This window comes from Chelonoidis abingdonii, chromosome 1, assembly GCF_003597395.2.
Source record: "Chelonoidis abingdonii isolate Lonesome George chromosome 1, CheloAbing_2.0, whole genome shotgun sequence".
NCBI lineage: Eukaryota > Metazoa > Chordata > Testudines > Testudinidae > Chelonoidis > Chelonoidis abingdonii.
In genome coordinates, this window is record NC_133769.1 from 365996474 (window position 1) to 366014868 (window position 18395).

Below are 18395 nucleotides of genomic sequence, written 5' to 3' on the forward strand. Positions count from 1 at the left end.
TATATGTGCAGCTCCTAGCACATTGGCGTGTGATACTTGTTGTCCCATTTTTTTTCCAGCACTGCTGGTAAAGCAGAAATGTGCAGCTATTCTGGGATGGTGGGCAGAGCATCGGTTTGTGGGTGGGGCTTTAATAGAGCACAAAGTTTATTTTTTGCCCCTAGTCTGATGCCTGGGGCTTGCTCCAGTTGAATGCTGTTCAGTTTGGGCTATCATCTGTGATCCAGTCTATTCGCACATGGGCTGGTCAAAGGGTAGAGGGAAAACCGGAGTTTATAAACCCAGAAGCAGAGAAGCATGAGAAATCTAGGAGGTTTGCAGCCCTGCGTGTGTTTATGCCTGATTGTCTTGTCAAATCTGCAAGTGAGAGCACTTAAAGAACTGTTTCATTCTGGATGACTTGTGGGTGGGGTATTTGGCTGCAGTCTGTAACTGCCTTGTGCACGGCCCTGGGCTCTGTGTAGCATTTATAGCTAGGCAGTATTGCCAAAATGCTGTTCTAGTGCGATTCTTTATCAAAAGACGTAAGTCAGAAAAGGCTCTTCTCATAGACTCATAGGTCAGAAGGGACCAATATGATCATCTAGTCTGACCTCCTGCACAAGGCAGGCCACAAAACCCTACCCATACACATTTATAACAACCCCTAACCCATGACTGAGTTATTGAAATCCTGACTCAAACCTGACTCAAACCAGGAATGACCAAGGAGCTCCAGAAAAAGACAAAATCTGGGCCCCATTGTGCTAAATGCTGAATATACATGTCGTGAGAAATACACCCTGCCCCAAAGAGCTGTCTAAATAGGCAAAGGATGGGAGGGAAACTGAGGCATGGAGGAGCGATGTGACATGCCCGTGGTCACCCAGCAGGTAGAGGCAGGAATAGAGACAGATCTTGTGACTCTCAGATCAGTACAGAAAAGTGCCTGTCCAGGATCAGGGGAGGTAGCAGATGCAACAGGAGCAGATGTTAGACCACTCCATTATAATTGGATATTTTTCTTTTCGTCGGTTACGCTTTAATCAGTATCGGAGGTCACAGGACAGGCCTCTTTGCTTCTCTGCATTTTAGACAACATTTTTCAACCACCCAGCAAGCTGCTCCTTTTTGCACTCCAGACACGAGGGAGAGCTCATTTCGCTCAGAGCAATTACAACTGGGTGCAGAGCAACTGTTTGAAATTGCTGAGCTGATAATAATGATGGACATTTAGAAAGTGGCTCTCAGTCAAGCGCTTCACAAACTTAGATTAAAAATTCTGCATTATCAAGGGATCACTTCACCCCATCGTCAAAACACAGGCACTTCCGGGGTGGAAAGCAACAGCCTTTAAACAGCACGCAGCAACCCTGCTCAGCAGCTTGGGACAAGAAGGGAAAATGAATCCTGTATCCAACTGAAACTATTGGGAGAATTTATGGTCCAAAATGTAAATACAGATTCCAAGAGTCCAAGGCCAGCAGGGCCCATTGTGATCATCTAGTCTGACCTCCTGCAGAACCCAGGCCAGAGACCTGTATGGGCTCTCTACAGCCATTGTTCTTAGACTGCAAGAGCAGCTCCTAATGGACAGGTTGAGGGCCCATTGTTGCTGGATCAGGCCCTTTGATAGTAAGAGTTTGCACCTTCCCTGTATATGTGCAGCTCCTAGCACATTGCGGGTGATACTTGCGGTCCCATTTTTTTCCCCAGCATAGATAGCAAAGTGCCACCTACCATGTTGCCAGGACCATTTCCTGCAGTGATCTGGTGTTTCTATGGAGACATCTCCTCCAAGTTCCGATCTGGCCCAGCCCTGCCTTGGCTTGGGACGAAGGCACCGCCCACGGAGCATGGGAGACGAAGGGAGACAAAGGAGAATGAAATGAGAGAGACTCCTACCTCAAAAGTGAAGGGGTAAGCATGCTCGCCAAGCTTCTTAATCAGCCGCTCCTGGAGTCGCGTCAGGGGTTTCTTCTCCTCAGGGACCGGGGGGAAGGCCTGGATGTTGGCCACAAACAGGTCCTTCCGAAAGGTCAGTCCCAGAACGTCCAGATCCTCCCGTCCGTAGCGGAAGGCGCATGTCAGCGTGACAAAGACTGCGGGGGACAGAAGGTATCAAACGGGAGAGATCAGCAACAATCCCCTCATCGGCGCTAGCAACAGTGACAGGCAACCGGCAGACAAAGTGCTCTGCCCAAGTTCCCACAGGCGACTTGTGGCACAGCTGGGACTGGAGCCTACATTTCCTGCCACAGGAGCAGGCCCATAAATGAGGCTGGTTCTCCTGATTCCCATGGATGTGACGGGAGGGTCAGGGCCATGGGCAGCTGCGAGCATGGGACGTTTTCAGGGGGTTGATGAAAGATTTGGGTGCAGACGTGCTTTCATGTGTGCGTGGGGGTGGGGGGAATGAGGAGGGGAACAGATGGAGCTGGCAGTCGAGACACGAGGGTGGGAGCCTGGATTTAATTCCACGAGTCGAGGGGCGGTTTGCAGCCATTGCCTCGTGTGTTTCACAGTACCATAGCCAGACACAGACAATGACACGATCAAACCAAGAACCCAGGAGAAATGACTCAGACTAGGGGGATGGGACCCAGCCGCTGCGCTCCAAATCTGGGTGGCTGTCTCCAGTCTCACCGGCACTGCCGCCTGCAGCAAGGTCCAGCAGCCTCTCATGCCGCCCTGTCCTGTGCCGGAGTGCGGGTGACAGTGGGGGGCAGGAGGGTTCAGAATGAGTTCAACCGCTAGATCAGTCTCTTCCCCAGTCAAACATGTCACTAGCAAAGCTGGGCCAATATCACCTTGTTCATTAGTTTGGACATTAGATCCCCACCCTTCTGCTGCTCATGTCTCTCGTGGATTGCAGAGCAGGGACTGTCTCTAGCTGCATGCTCGGTATCTCTGCTCCAGCACAATTTGTGTCTCCATCACAGTCGTGGCCAGAACCTGAGATGGAGGGTGCTGCGTTGGCCTTGCCTTTTGCCCACAAAAGCCCCAAGCCCAGCTCCCATGCAATACAAAAAGGACCCTGCACAATCCTGGAAAACGAAGGGAGAAAGGATAAACCCCAGGTGCTAGTCACTGCACTCAGATACTCTGGAGATGGGCTCGCTGTGTAAGAACCGGAATAGAACAGACAGTGCCAGGCACTGTATGCACGTTGTACAAGACAGTCCCTACTGCAGTGAGCTTGCAATCTAAGAAGACACGTAAATGGGGGTTAAAAGGAAATACCCTCCCTTGTCCTGTAGCACCCCCTGCTGGCTGAATGTGGTGCTGCAGGCACTCCCTGCCTCAGCTTCCTCCTCTGCAAGGCTTTCTGTCTCTCTTGTGGGGTTCATAGGGCTCCAAGTTAAGTTCCCTTTTGGGTAGCAAAAGTCCAAACAAACAAGAAGTTCTTTTGATCCATTTGGGTTTTTTAGCCTCTCCCACTGGGCTCAGCTCCCAGCCTGTTCTGAGCTACCTTTGCATTTCTGTGTCCTGGGACAGAGTGCTGACTCCCCGGCTGCTTCCCTTGAGTCCACCCCCTAACCCCGACCCTATTTCAGGGTCTTCCGCAGGCACCCAATGTGCTGCCTGCGGTTTGTCCTTTACACTGAGTTTTCTTAGCCCTTTTAAAGAAATCCCCCTGCTTGGGAGGAGAGGGTAGCTGTGGTGTTTAGATGTTGCTTGTAATTATTAGAACTGGGAGCACTGGCTGTTGGGAGTCTGAAAGGACAGGAAACGGGAAGGAGGAGGGAGGAGTTGAGGAGGCAGAGTGAGAGTTACAGAGGGTGCAGCAGCAGCTTGGTAAGGAGGTTTCCACTTTCAAAATAAAGTCCTGTTGAAGTTGTTAGGACCTTGCCTGGTTGTTACAACCGAGTGCTAATCTGGTACAGGTAGGGCCAAGCCCAACTCCCCTTAAAGTGCCAGCCAACCTGTGATACCCTGTGGCAGGCTGGCAGGTCCCTGAAGGCAAGCCTGGCCTATGACCGAGCAGCTACCCATCAGCCTTACCCCCAGCCTAGGACAGTTCGTGATGGAGCTAGAGTGACTGACCCCAGCCGCAGAGACCTACTCAGACACCGCTGAGGGGAGATGACCCAGGAGAGAGGGGGCGGAGAGCTCCCTCTCTGGGACAGGCCTGGGGCAGGCAGACCGAGGCAGGCTGCAGGGACAGAATTAATCCTGCGGCAGCAAGATCCAGGCAGAGACAGCAAACAAGGCAGGACGCTCCTACATAAAGAAAGCCCATGGAGCAGGGTAGGCTGCTGTGGGAGGGAACTCTGAGACAGGGGTGGGAGGTGAACACAGAACTACTTCCACAGCCCCAAGGGGTGGAAGGATCATTCAGATTTGCCAGGACTTTCATTTGGACCTTTTGGTTACCCTGAGCTTTGTGACTTGGCCGGAGGGCCGAGCCGCAGAAGACCCAGTGAGAGGCAGGCAGGCTGTAGGAGGTGCTAGGGCCAAGGACACCAGTGATATTACACACACAGAGACACAAGGGGACGCTCTAAGGGTGAGCATGCCCCATCACACACCCCCATTTCACAGACAGGAAAGTGAGAGGTTGAGTAACTTATCCAGGAGCACAGGGGAAGCCCCTGGCAGACCTGGGACTCGAACTCAGTTCTCCCCTGAGTTCTAGTCAAGCACCTTAACCAAACCAGCCTCCTTCTTTCTCTGTGACCCAGGGCACAGTTTTCCAGCTGAATGAAATACATTGTACTCGCCAGTCTTCACAATCAAGACCCCCTAAGAGAACGGAATTCTAGTCTTGAGGTTTCCTCCCATCGCCACATGGGACCTTTCGGAGCTTGGTTATTTGGAGGCAATCCCCGCCCCTATTCTCTAGGCTGAGATTCTCTGTGTGACTTCTTCTAGTAGAGGTGCTGAACATGGCTGCTAATCCCGAATGAGTCCTGTGCACCAGGTGCTCTCCTTGCTCTCGGGAGATCCCTGGCCCCTGCTGTGGTGCAGCAGATAACTGACCTACCTGCACCCCCCAGCGATATTTAGGAGCCATGTCTGTGTTTTTCTGTTGCCATATAAAGCAAGCACCTTTTCAATGGGGCTCCTGTTCCTTGCTGGTCAGTGTAACGTATGGGTTTGGAGAAGGGGACGGGAAAAGCGCATTAGGATGTCCTGGCAGAACAGGAGAGAGGCTGCTTTCCCCACGTGGGTTTTGAAGCCCCTGTTAAACACTGCAGAGTCAGCTGGAACCAAATGGCTAAGCAGTTACCTTTCCTTTCTTTTAAGTACTCTGGATCAACCAACACAACACCATCTGAAAGAGAAGACAGGCAGAATTAGGAAGGAAACTCAGAGCACGAACTGGTCTCCCTTGCACTGGGGCCCGGGTGGGAGGGGAAGATATCTCAGGTATGTCCCATAAACACAATTCCCTGGTGTCCCACATCAGCCCGTCCTACAGATTATGAAAGGACAGGTCTGCCTGTTCCCCACCAGCCTCACACACCATCTCCATCCATCTCTGTCATGCCCCCTCTCTTCCACATGGGCCCCATCTCTGATCCAGCTCTCATTCCCCTTAGGTCCAGCTCTCTCCACCCCACCAGAACCAGATCTAGTGATCTACAAGGACGTTACAAGCATTAGACCTCACAGGCTGTGAGGATGGGCAGTATTACGCTCACTTTGCAGATTGGGAAACTGAGGCACAGGGAGATTTTTTTTTTTAAGGCCTAGATCTTTCAGTGGTATGTAGGTGCCTAACTCTCATTGATTTCTTTGGGAGTTAGGAGCCTAAATACTTTTGAGGATCTGGGCTTCAGTGACTTGCCAGAGGTCTCACAAGTCAGAGCTGGGTTTAGAACCAAGGAGCCTTTGACATCCAGCCCTGTACTCACTGGCGAGCGTCTCGAGAAGTGTTTCTCTGCAGAAGCTCATCTAGGAGACTATGGCCCGCCTCTTTCTTGGCTGTGAATTCAAGCCCGTTTCTTTGGGCCATGGACTGGCGGCTACACACCAAACGGAGGATGGCTGCTCTCCAGACGCAGCTCCCATCGTGAGTTGTACCAAGGCTGCTCTTTGAGCTCTCCAGGGTTCTACCAATTCTACCTGTCCCGCCATTGTGGGAGGCTCCTTGAACCAACCGGTTGCACAGCCCGTGACGGAGGCACCGCAATTTACATTTTGAACCCCTTTTATAGCAAATACTCAAAGAAAAACGTCCCTCTACATGACCCTCGTGAGCTCTAGGGTGTTTACCCTCTCCTTGTTCTCAGTGACTTTACCGATGGTTAAACACACACCACGCCAACCCTTAGGGCTCTGAAGCAGGCCAAAGCTACCACGGAAACCCAAGAGAGCTTTGCACCAACCACCATCTTGGTCATCATCAAGGATTGAACTTGTGACTTCCCGAGTGAGAACCATGAGAGGCTAATGCTTGAGCCAAAGGATTGTAAGCCCTTGGGAGGGACTGTAGCAGAGTCATATCCTCTGTGGAGCAAGCCGCAAGGGGGACGTGTAATACACACTGAACAGTGGGGTACATAAGGACTAACCAGGAAAGACCAGAGCCCCAAAAGTATTTAGGTGCCCACCTCCCATTGATTTCAGTGGCAGCAAGGTGCCTAAATACCTTGAAGATCTGGACCAAAGTGAATAAAGGGTGGCTCCGGAGTAGAGAAAAGGTTCCTCTCTGCCAATGGGCATTAGGAAGCTGGATGACAACACATGCTTCATAAATGTTGTCTCGAGCCTGCTTTGTGTACTGAGCTTCTGCTCCCCAGCCCGGGGGGAAAGTTACCCTTCTACCCACACAACACTGAGAGCCGCGAGCGCAGGCAGGATGCAGTTGGCCCCAAGAGAAATCACTAGTTGTGAGAATCGAGTCCTGTTGGCAAACAAACCAACTGAGGCCATCCACTGGACAGCTGCTCTCTTCCAGCAGCAGAGATGAGCCATCTGCACTCGCAGCTCCGGAGAATGTAGGGTTGCGGGGAAAGGTTTGGCCATAGCAGAACAAGAGCCCATCCAGGCCTGGCATCCCTTCTGCAGGCCTGGTCTGAAGGCAGAAAACACTCCTGCTGGCCTCAGTGGGTTTTAGCTCAGGCCCTGGGACAACAGTCCTGTATCTACACCACCGCACAGGCGCAATGGGAAGGTTTTCCCGCTGAGCCCTGCAGCTGAGCCGTTTGTGCCCTCTTCATTTTGACCCTGACTAACTTATAACACCATCAAATCATCATCCATCAATCCCAAGGCCAGAGGGACCATCTGATCCTCTCGTCTGACCTCCTGCAGAACACAGGCCAGAGGATTTCACCCAGTTACCTCTGCCTTGAGCCCAGTCACTTGGGCTGGACTAAAGCATCTCCCAGAAAGGCAGCCACTCTGGATCTGAAGGCGTCAAGAGATGGAGAATCCAGCCCTTCCCTTGGGATTTGGTACCAGTGGTTAATCGCTGCTAAACAGTCCCACCTTCTCTGCTAGACTAGAGAGCCCTAGAGAACCCAGGACCCATGCAGGTTGTTTGGCTCCTATGATCGTCTCATTAGTACTCTGTGGCAGCAGGTTCTCTGGGTTAACATGCTGCCCCAAACACTGCCTTGTCTTCTCTGTAAATTGGTTGCACCTTCCTTAATTCACTCCTAACAAAGCACTGGGGGATGAAGGAATGGGCAGGACACTAGAGGAGGGCAGAATGGCAGGAGCCTGGGAAGAAACGCGGTGTGAGATGTAGGCAGGACCGATCTCTGCCGTGCCAGGATGGTGAGGACAAGCAGGCTGGATCGGGAGGAAGGCTTAGGGATACAACTCAGACCTCCCCCTCCAGTTCTGGGGTGGATTCACAGCATGAAGGTATCTGCTTGCTGGTTGTGGTTTGGGGAAGGTGGTGGTATCCTCAGAACATCCCCAGCTGGAGCGTTTGGCCCAGTCCCGCTCTGCGCTCATCATTCCTCCCTCGAAACCTTTCCTGAGCCACGCAGCTAGCCAAGCTTGTCTCCTCTGCGCCTCTTCCCATGACTGCTGGAATCGCAGAACCAACCAGGGTCACTTGTCACTATCCCTTAGTGAGCCTTATCTCCACGCAGGGCCCAAGCCTATGAGCCAAAAGTGCAGGGGAGCTTGGGTCACGGTCCTGCACTGGGACTCAGGAGCGCGTTCCCAGTTCTGTCACAAACTCCCTGGGTGAGACTCTGAGCAGGCCCCTTCATCGCTCTGTGCCTCATTTTCCCAGCTGTAAACCAGGGATCGGGATCCTTCTTTTCTCCCTCCCTTTGTCCATTTTGTCTGCTTAGCTGGTGAGCTCCATGGGGACAGGGGCTGTCTCTCACTCGGTATCTGAGTGCCCAGCTCAAAGGGGCCCTGATCTCAGCCAGAGGTAGGGCTGGTCAAGACATTCCCTTGTACCGTTCTGGCTGGGAAACTGGGCTTGCCACCAGCCAGTCCCTGTCACAGGGAGCGCCTGCTTTCTTTCCTAGAGGTCTGTTTTTTTATCAAACCACCAACCACTGGAGTGTTTTCGGGTTTTCCATGAAAAGTCCATTTTTTCTGCTGCATAGTTTGATGAAAACTGTTCCTGCCCCACCCCCTTTCCCTATTTTCATCAGAAATCTCAGCCATAGGGCTTGCTGCTTCAAGCAGCTTCACCCAGGTGCACCAAGCACTTTACCCAGCAGGATTGCAAACTCCTTGGGGCAGGATCATAGCCTGGCATGTCTGTAAAGTCCTATGCATGTTTATGCTGCTGACGGAGGAGGTGACGATGGACACGGCAGGGAACGGCTGATGCTCACCACCAGCAGATGCTGTGGCTATCTCCAGGCTATCAATTGGGCACTACCCATTCTAGGAAAGTGTGGCAACGCACATGAATAAAAGCAAACAAACATGTCAATCTGCAAAGAGCCTGTGCTCCAATCCGTGCAAGCCATGTGCGGATATTAATTAGTTTGTTGGGGATCAGTGCAGGGGGAAGCTACATGAAACCAAAGCAGAAGAATTTGTATCAGCAAAAGTTAAATTGGATTAAGTTATGTTGGATTCGATGCGTGGATGAGTCAGGTTTACAAATTCCCAGGGAGGAGAAATTAGCAATTTGAAAAGCTTTTTTTTTTCCTAGCTAAAGTAATCAAAGGCATGACTGTAATTAAATATTTAAAAAGCCACCATGTGCAAGAAGAGAGAAAATGGAGATGCAAGGCTCTCTGCTACTCTGGGTAATTAACCCAGGGAAGCTAAGTGCATAATAAAAAATATAATGATAATTAGAAATTGACTCTAGTCCACATTCCCAGGTACTGATGATGGGACGGGAAGCATCTCCAGAGAAACGGTGTAACTTGGCTCTGAAAGTTACCATGGAAAGAGCTACATATATATCCTGAAAATACATGTTTAAGGTCTGTATCGAAGTATTAGTCACTAGCACAGGTGAAAACCCAGGGTTTTCTCCAGAAATGTCTCTCTCTTGGGCGGGATTTAAAAGAAGCACAGGAAGCACAGTGTTCTTAGTGGATGCCTGTTTAGATATAAAATCAAATGTTAACAGAGATGTGAAGCCCACAGGGAAGGAGCACAAAGAAAAAGGAATGAACTATGTGCAGTTATCCTGTATCTGAGCAAAGACAATGAATTTGGGGGGTATTTCTAGAAGGCAAAGAGACACCTCTTGATCCAGTACCTCAGAAGTGAAGGCACAGTGCATTTGCATTCATGAAACCAGAGTCTCAGCCAGCCTTGATTGAAGACCCGGAAGAGGACTCTGGAGGAGCAAATGTCTTTCGACAGGAGGGTAACTGGCTAGTGAAAGCATGTTTTTGTTTGAGACGTAACCATTGGTTTCTAACATCCTCATGCACTAGCTCCTGAATCTCCAGTCTTCGACAATAAACTTATTCTGGTTTTCACTCTGCATCTAGCTCAGGGTTGTGGTGTGGAGCGAAGTGGTGGTTCAAGGTTGAATCTGACAAACTGGCACGTCCTATTCCTTTGGGAACAGCCGGCCTGGCAGTCCTGTGAGTGTCCAGTGAGAAGGGGCTGGGCACTGCAGGGAACGCTCTGAGGCCGCGGGCATTGGCGTGTGCCATTCTTTGCCCGGTACAGAGAGGGCGAGGCCTGCGGGGGTCTGCAGGCAGGGCTTGTGCTGCCAGAGGCTGGTGGTTTCAGGGAGCTGACCCACGGCAGGCACAGACAAGCTGCCTTTGCTCTAAGGACAGGGAGTGGTGAGGACCGTCACACAAAGGTTTTGCCTGATATATTCAGCCACGATCTTCCCTTTCTGAAGCTTAGATGCAGCAACTCATTTAAGCATGTGCCTGACTTTAAGCATGTGCTTTAAGTCCCATTAATTTCAAGCAGGCGTCTAAGCGCTTTGCTGAACCTGGGCCTTAATTTCACCTGCTCTTCTTAGTTCTGCCTCCAGGTACCACCCTCACTCATTCTCCCCTCTTCCTGCTTCAAATATTTGGACACTTGCGCTTTCCCACCTTAGCGGTCACTTTGCCAGCCTGTACATTTCAGCTCTTTTAATCTGTCCTCCCATAGCCGGGCAGCCACCTGCCGAGCACCCCCTTGTGGCCTCGGGTGGCTCTGTAGCAGCCTGCCTCATTTTCCCCATCACTAGGGTGCTCCATCTCTCAGGGATTCATGCGGCTCCAGGTCCAGTCCCCATTTGGGGTAACTGAAGTCTAAACAAACAGTAAGGTCTTTTGCCCACTTGGGGGCTCCTCTTCCACTTGTCTTCTGGGCTCCCGTAAGTCTTTCTGATCAGGTGTTTTACTGGCTGTCATCAGACCCTATTAGTCCTGCCCGCTTAAGCTGGAAGGCCACTAATTATGGGACAGGTAGGGCTGGCCCCATTTACCCTTCAAGGGGCCAGTCACCCCATGGCACCGCCTTATAAATGGAGCCCTCCTTTCTCCTGATCCTTTCTGTTGCTCTTCTCTGCATGCCCACCCATTCGGCAACATAGTTCTGCCAACCTGGTACCAAGGTGCAAACATGATATCCTAGGCCCTGCTGCACCTCAGCCACATAGCAAGAGACCACAGCTCTCGGCTCTCTGCCTACTCAGCCCTCAGTCAGGCCAATTCCAAACTGTTGCCTATTATTTCCTTGATGGAAATATTCCCTCAGTGGTCACTCTAGTTCAGATTCTCTGGGGAACCCCATCCAGTACCACTATGGGGTGAATTTTGTACTGAAAAATTCTTATGACAGGGGAATTACAAAATTCCACAGTCAACCTGTGGAACTCCTTGCCAGAGGATATTGTGAAGGCCAAGACACTAACAGGGTTCAAAAAAGAACTAGACAAATTCATGGAGGATAGGTCCATCAATGGCTATTAGCCAGGATGGGCAGGGATGGTGTCCCTAGCCTGTGTTTGCCAGAAGCTGGGAATGGGCGACAGGGGATGGATCACTTGATGATTCCCTGTTCTGTTCATTCCCTCTGGAGCACCTGGCATTGGCCCTGTCAGAAGACAGGACACTGGGCTAGATGGACCTTTGGTCTGACCCAGTGTGACTGTTATGTTCTTAATTGCCCTCAGATAGTAACAGGTTTTGGTTACTGCTGAGCTGAGCCGGATTTGCAATCCCAAGCCAGCCACTCCTCCCTGTCTGGCACTTTTACAGTTACAGTCTCTCCATTGGTGCCTCCCATTCTCAGACAGCCTGACCCGACGCCCAGCAAAGGGAGTGGAAGGGCTCCCAGGGACGTCAGTGGGGTTTGGATCAGGTCCAGATGGAGATGAGTGAGAGAGAGCAGCAGCAGGGAGAACATTTTCAGAAGTGACTACGTGGTCTTTCAAAAGATGTAGGTGCCTATGTCACTTCTGAAAATGTTACCCAGGGGCATGAGTAGAAAGGCTGAGCTTGTAGCACCGGCTCGGGGGAGGCGGGTTCAACCCCCGACTGTCATGATCTCCCTGTGGGACCTTGGGCAAATCCCTGGATCTCTCTGAGCTCAGTCCCCAAGCTGGGAAATGAGAGGATAACAGGACTGAGGTCTGGTTTGATTTTAAGCTCTTTGGGGCACGGGCTGTCTTATTACGTGTGCGTCTAGTGCTTGGCACAATGCGCCTCCAATCTCCAACCTGGGGATTACAGTAGACAAGAAGCTGGATATGAGTCAGCAGTGTGCCCTTGTTGCCAAGAAGGCTAACGGCCTATTGTGCTACATTAGTAGGAGCATTGCCAGCAGATCAAGGGACGTGATTATTCCCCTCTATTTGGCACTTGTGAGGCCACATCTGGAGTATTGCGTCCAGTTTTGGTCTCCCCACTACAGAAGGGATGTGGTCAAATTGGAAGGCGTCCAGCAGAGGGCAACGAAAATGATTAGGGGGTTGGGGCACATGACTTATGAGGAGAGGCTGAGGGAACTGGGCTTATTTAATCTGCAGAAGAGAAGAGTGAGGGGGGATTTGATAGCTGCTTTCAGCTACCTGAAGGGGGGTTCCAAAGAGGACGGAGCTCGGCTGTTCTCAGTGGTGGCAAATGACAGAACAAGAAGTAATGGTCTGAAGTTGCAGTGGGGGAGGTTTAGGTTGGATATTCGGAAATACTATTTCACTAGGAAGTTGGTGAAGCACTGGAATGGGTTACCTAGGGAGGTGGTGGAATCTCCATCCTTAGCGGTTTTTAAGGCCCGGCTTGACAAAGCCCTGGCTGGGATAATTTAGCTGGGGTTGGTCCTGCTTTGAGCAGAGGGTTGGACTAGATACCTCCTGAGGTCTCTTCCAATCCTGATCTTCTCTGATTCTATGATTCAGCTGGGGCTTCTGGGTGCAACTTCAATACAAATAATAAATAATACGAAGTAAAATCCTGGGAAATGATCTCCCAGTGTAACCCGGGACCTCTGCTGGGAACGGAGCTGGACTAGTTCCCTCTCGACAAATCAGAATCTTGTTGTGTCAAACCCTCCCAGGAGCTCACTTCAGCCCCAGAGGCTGTGTGCTGTGCTGTAATCCCAATAGTGCGCCGCATGCACGTGAGCTGCACACACGACAAGCCCTCACGGGGATCCTGATAAAAGATAGTCACTGCACCCAAAACCGGACAAGTTTGTTGTTGTTTTCCAAAGGGGACACTAGGCTGCAGGGAATGTACAACCAGAACTCCTCTTATTAAATCAGAAACTGTTTTTGGAATTTCACGCTTGAAACAAAAATAAACCTCCCCCTGAGCTAGTGCAACTGTTATCCTGGCACATGCATGGCCTAGACACCCAGAAACCAGCTCATGCCCAGCCGAAGGGGAGTTCAAAAGGAAGAGATCGCCAAACCTGGGTGTCTCTGCTTGCTGAGTTTGGGTCAAAAGCACACTTTAGCACTGACTGATTGCCCAAACCTGTAGACAGCACAGTAATGGAGAGTTTGGCCACTGATTTTGATAAGTGAGAGCACGCCTGGTCACTGGGGGCTTGTGTGCAGTGAGCGTCTCCCCGCCTGAGCCACCACAACAATACAGCCACAGCGGTGGAAACCCAGGCCGCTCATGCACTGAAGCGGAGTCAAAGGGGACGTATATGCCATGAGCTGCAGGCCCCTCTTTATGCGGGCACTGCATGTCCACACTAGGGGTCTGCATCACCATGGCTAGAACTAGTCCATAAACCACAGCCCTGTCTCCTTCCAAACCCCTCTGGAGACCCTCTTGTGAAGCTTCTAGGCAGCTAGGATTGCTCCTATCTACTGTATTGTCCTATCTGGATCTTATTATTTATGGCAATCCAAGTGTTTAATATAGTACTTAATCTAGCTGACACTATGCCTAGCCAGCCTGTGCAAATGCACGTTCTTATTAACCTGACCTGATGCCCCTTCCACCTACATCCACTTGCATCTGGCCTCTATGTCATAATGGGAGCTTGCTGAGGCATGAACTGTCTGCCACCATCCTGCCCAATGGGGCCATTATCCTGAGCCCCTGGGTGCTACCGTCACAATACTGCTAGATCTCAGGAGCGTAGAATCCAGTCATTTAGCAGTCAGAGGAGAGAACATTCTCTCTTCATGCTGAAAATTGGCATTGGAACAAACCCCATTAGCAGCGGAGGGAACATGCTCCTGCGGAAAACCTCTAAATCTGATGTCTAATTGGAATGTACAGCAAACCTGTTATGAAATACAAAGTTCTGGACATGCTGTACTTGGAGTTAATACAAAGCAAAAGTACCTTCTACCAGCACACAGTGTTTTCTAGTAACATCATGTCTGCCCTGCGAATTCAACCAAGTCCCTGTTACATCGCACTAAACCAAACCGAACGCTGACTTACCAACAGGATCCACAACATCTATGTGATCGACAAAGTCCCTCTTGCCAAGGTAGACGGTGAGCTGGTAAGAGCAGAGACAAACACAAAGGAATCAGAGGCAGGACAAAGTATCGTCATAATTTCACCTTTCCTCAACACCGTTTGTGTTTAAGAGAGGCCAGAACACAAAGGCAGTGACTGGGCAACAAAATGGCAAATAAAATTTAATGTGGATAAATGTAAAGTAATGCACATTGGAAAAAATAACCCCAACTGTACATACAATATGATGGGGGCTAATTTAGCTACAACTAATCAGGAAAAAGATCTTGAAGTCATTGCGGACAGTTCTCTGAAGATGTCCATGCAGTGTGCAGAGGCGGTCAAAAGAGCAAACAGGATGTTAGGAATCCTTAAAAAGGGGATAGAGAATAAGACTGAGAATATATTGTTGCCCTTATATAAATCCATGGTACACCCACATCTCGAATACTGTGTACAGATGTGGTCTCCTGGTCTCAAAAAAGATATACGGGCACTAGAAAAGGTTCAGAAAAGGGCAACTAAAATGATTAGGGGTTTAAAACAAACCCTAGGACTCTTCAGCTTGGAAAAGAGGAGACTAAAGGGGGATATGATAGAGGTCTATAAAATCATGAGTGATGTGACAAAAGTGGATAAGGAAAAGTTATTTACTTATTCCCATAATACAAGGACTAGGGAGTCATCGTGGATAGTTCTCTGAAAACATCTGCTCAGTGTGCAGCTGCAGCCAAAAAAAAGCTAACAATGTTAGGACTCATTAAGAAAGGGATAGATAATAAGACAGAAAATATAATGCCACTATATAAATCCATGGTTCGCCCACATCTTCAATACTGCATTAGTTCTGGTCACCCCGTCTCCAAAAAGACATAATTAGAAAAGGTGCAAAGACAGGAACACAAAAAGGTGATTAGTGATTAGATTAAATTGGCTGCATTGGCCAAGAACGAGCCATTAAAATCACTGGATTTGCCAAATTTTTACCACTAGGGTGCTTAAGTAGGACAAATATTAACATTGTAAAGAAAATCCTCAGTGCTTTGTGAAGAGGTTGTGACAGTGTATCCCATAAGGCTTCATGGGAATATGCTTATGAATGTATATATGTGTAGTGAGGCGGTGTGGCTCCCCTCCTCCCCAGGGAGGGTTGAGCCCCGTCAATCATCCCCCAGGGCGGAACCACTGGGTGGAAGTCCCGCCCCTCAGAGGGTCAGGCGGCGACCCGGAAGAATAAAAGCCGGGCCCCAGCCTTCAGTTGCAGCCCAGCCACCGTCAGGAGCAGACGTGCCCACTGACGCTCGTCCCTGGGAAGCCGCTGAGGCCAGAGGCCGGTACCAGGAGCTGCCCGAACTACCCCGCAGTCGCTACGAGGAGGAGCTGCCAGAGTTACCTTGTCCCTACTACGGCCCCAAGGAGCCGTCGGACCAGACCAGACCTGGCCCACCGGCCCGGACGTATTCCCGGACCTACCACCCAGCCCTGACTGGGAAGAGCCCATGGTGCTGGATGCCCCAGCGGACCAGGTAGGAACCGAGGGGGATACTGGAAGCAGCCCGGGGGCAGCTGACTACAGTCAGGCTGCAGAGGGCCCCGTGCCTATGTCAGTGTGTTTCGGTCCGGATCCCCACTGATCATCACTGGCGGCGACAGCCGCTACTAGGACCCCGGGCTGGAACGCAGAGGAGTGGGTGGGCCTGCGTTCCCCCTGCCACCCGTAACCGGGTGGCAGAATCCCCTTTACCCTGACCCAAGGAGACTATTGTGGTTGCCACTGCTCTGCCCTGCTCTACAAGGGCTAGAGCTGTTTGTACTGTGGTTGGTGCCCCGCCCGACCCAAGGGCTGGGCCCCCTTTGCTTTGCCACTGCTCTGCCCTGCCCCAAAGGGCCAGAGCGAATTGACTATTATAATAGTTTGTTGGCGCCCCACCTGAACCAGAGGCTGGGCCCTGTGTAACTGTGCCGCTGTTCGGTCCCGCCCACAGGGCCCGAACCTCCGGGCTGACTGCGGTCCCAAGGGCAGAGGCCCTAGGACGACGTGATGAGGCCGGTGTGGCTCCCCTCCTACCCAGGGAGGGTTGAGCCCCGGCACCCACATGTCCACAATATGATATAACTGGAATATGTTTTATGTTACAAATGCCATGTAACCTATGTAAGGTTTTGATCTACTGAATACGTTCATCCTATCTGTATGCATGTATCATTTTTGTACTTGAAGTTAGGAATATTGGCTGTATACTGGCTTGATTTCTAAGCAGCCTTTGTAAAGCATTTGGTCAGGTTCTTGAGAAAGGAATGTGCAAATTAAGTGCTCAGTCAAGAAGCACTGAAGGGACAATGGATCTTGGGAGCTCCAATCCAGATAAGAGGAGGTTCAAGGTAGCAGGTAAGCCATGGCTGGTACCTGCAGTTCTGAGTCATGCATGGACATGTGACTTGCCCATGTGACTCCAAAACTCCATTTTGGAGCTGGACTTTGCATAGGAGAGAGGAGGGGGTCTCCATTCACAGGAGAATGTCTATTTAAGCCTCCACCCCTAAGGATACCTAAAAGAAACTGGAACAAAGGACAGTAACTACAGGGGATGTGAGTGATTGCTGGACCCAGACTAGAAGGAGAGTAGGCTGTAAAAGGAAGCTTATCGGAACTGGTGAGGTTTTATTTGTATTCAGTTTTCTTAGACTTGCATATTCTATTTTATTTTACTTGGTAATTCACTTTGTTCTGTCTGTTACTACTTGGAAGCACTTAAATCCTACTTTTTGTATTTAATAAAATCACTTTTTACTTATTAATTAACTCAAAGTATGTATTAATACCTTGAGGGGAGGGCAAACAGCTGTGCATCTCTCTCTCTGTGTTATAGAGGGCAAACAATTTATGAGTTTACCCTTGATAAGCTCTATACAGGGTAAAATGGATTTATTTGGGGTTTGGACCCCATTGGGAGTTGGGCATCTGAGTGTTAAACACAAGAACACGTCTGTTAGCTGCTTTCAGTTAAGTCTGCAGCTTTGGGGCACGTGGTTCAGACCCTGGGTCTCTGCTGGAGCAGACAGGCATGTATGGCTCAGCAAGACAGGGTGCTGGGGTCCCACGCTGGCAGGGAAAGCAGGGGCAGAAGTAGTCTCAGCACATCAGTTGGCAGTTCCCAACCCGTGATCCAAGCCGTCACAGAGGTAAAGGACCCTACACTGGGGAAGGTCTCTCCCAGTGCTCCTCCTGGTTATTTATTGAATGATTTTCTTTTAATATACAGGATAGCCCCATTAAACATGACAGCTTGTTTACGAGTTCGTGCCTGGGTCTTGTTTCCATTATGGTGCCTTCTTTCGGCTGCTGTGTATATCTGTTCCATGGAACAGTCCCTAAGTGCAGCTGGATCGTCCAGCTCTTGCCTGGTAGGATAGCTAGAAAACTCCATATTCAGTTACTCTCTGCTCAGTCCAATTCCCACCCCGGATGGTGGATGCTGTCTGGATCAGAGAGCTGTATCTGTTTCCATCACGTTGGGTCTCCTGATCATTTCCTAAAGGGGAGACCCGGGAGTAATACAAACCTGAAACTCAAGCTTCATAGGACGAAAGCTTTCCTGATGCTATGGCAACCCACAAATCAGCGTTTGTTATGAATCCCCTCCTCCTTTGCCCCCGCCCCCACCCCCCATATGCCTGGTCTGCGCAAGCTGTGAAGCTGCCACAACTCCCAGCTAAGGACTTTGTTCTTTGGCTTATGCTGCAGAGGCAGATTTGTGTAGCTCTGGAGTTCTCAGGGTCAACCTCTGGTGATGGCCAAGATGGCAGTCGTTACATTACCAAGCCTTTGCTGAATGCAGCATAAATATCAGGCAAATCAATATAGCATTCTGGGCCTGCACCAAGTTAGATTTTGGGTGCAAGAGATTAAATTTATGGTTTCAAGCAGGAAACATCTGAAAGGCTCTGCGTCCTTCATGCTTTCACCCAAGAACTAGGAGAAACTTGCCCATTTGGGCTGAATGTTGCCTTGACTTGGGATTTATTCGGAGTTTAGCTAGGCAGACATTCTCCTCTCATGAGCTCGCATTCCCAAGGGCAATGATCATCAGCCAATGTATAGTTTTCTAGACAGCAACAAGGTAAAAACAGCTGACTGGGATC

At 50.3% G+C, this 18395-nt stretch overlaps 1 protein-coding gene across 3 annotated transcripts in view; it reads right to left on the reverse strand.

The window, feature by feature from the left end:
* The window catches only part of ARRB1 (arrestin beta 1), a 203998-nt gene that overhangs the window by 39173 nt on the left and 146430 nt on the right, over positions 1 to 18395 (reverse strand). For all 3 annotated transcript variants that reach the window (XM_075061838.1, XM_075061837.1, XM_075061836.1), the window contains 3 exons: positions 14232 to 14292; positions 5213 to 5257; positions 1885 to 2081 (listed from right to left, as the gene is read on the reverse strand). In XM_075061838.1, the coding sequence (XP_074917939.1) occupies positions 1885 to 2081; positions 5213 to 5257; positions 14232 to 14292 (303 nt within the window). The remainder of the gene's footprint in view (positions 1 to 1884; positions 2082 to 5212; positions 5258 to 14231; positions 14293 to 18395) is intronic.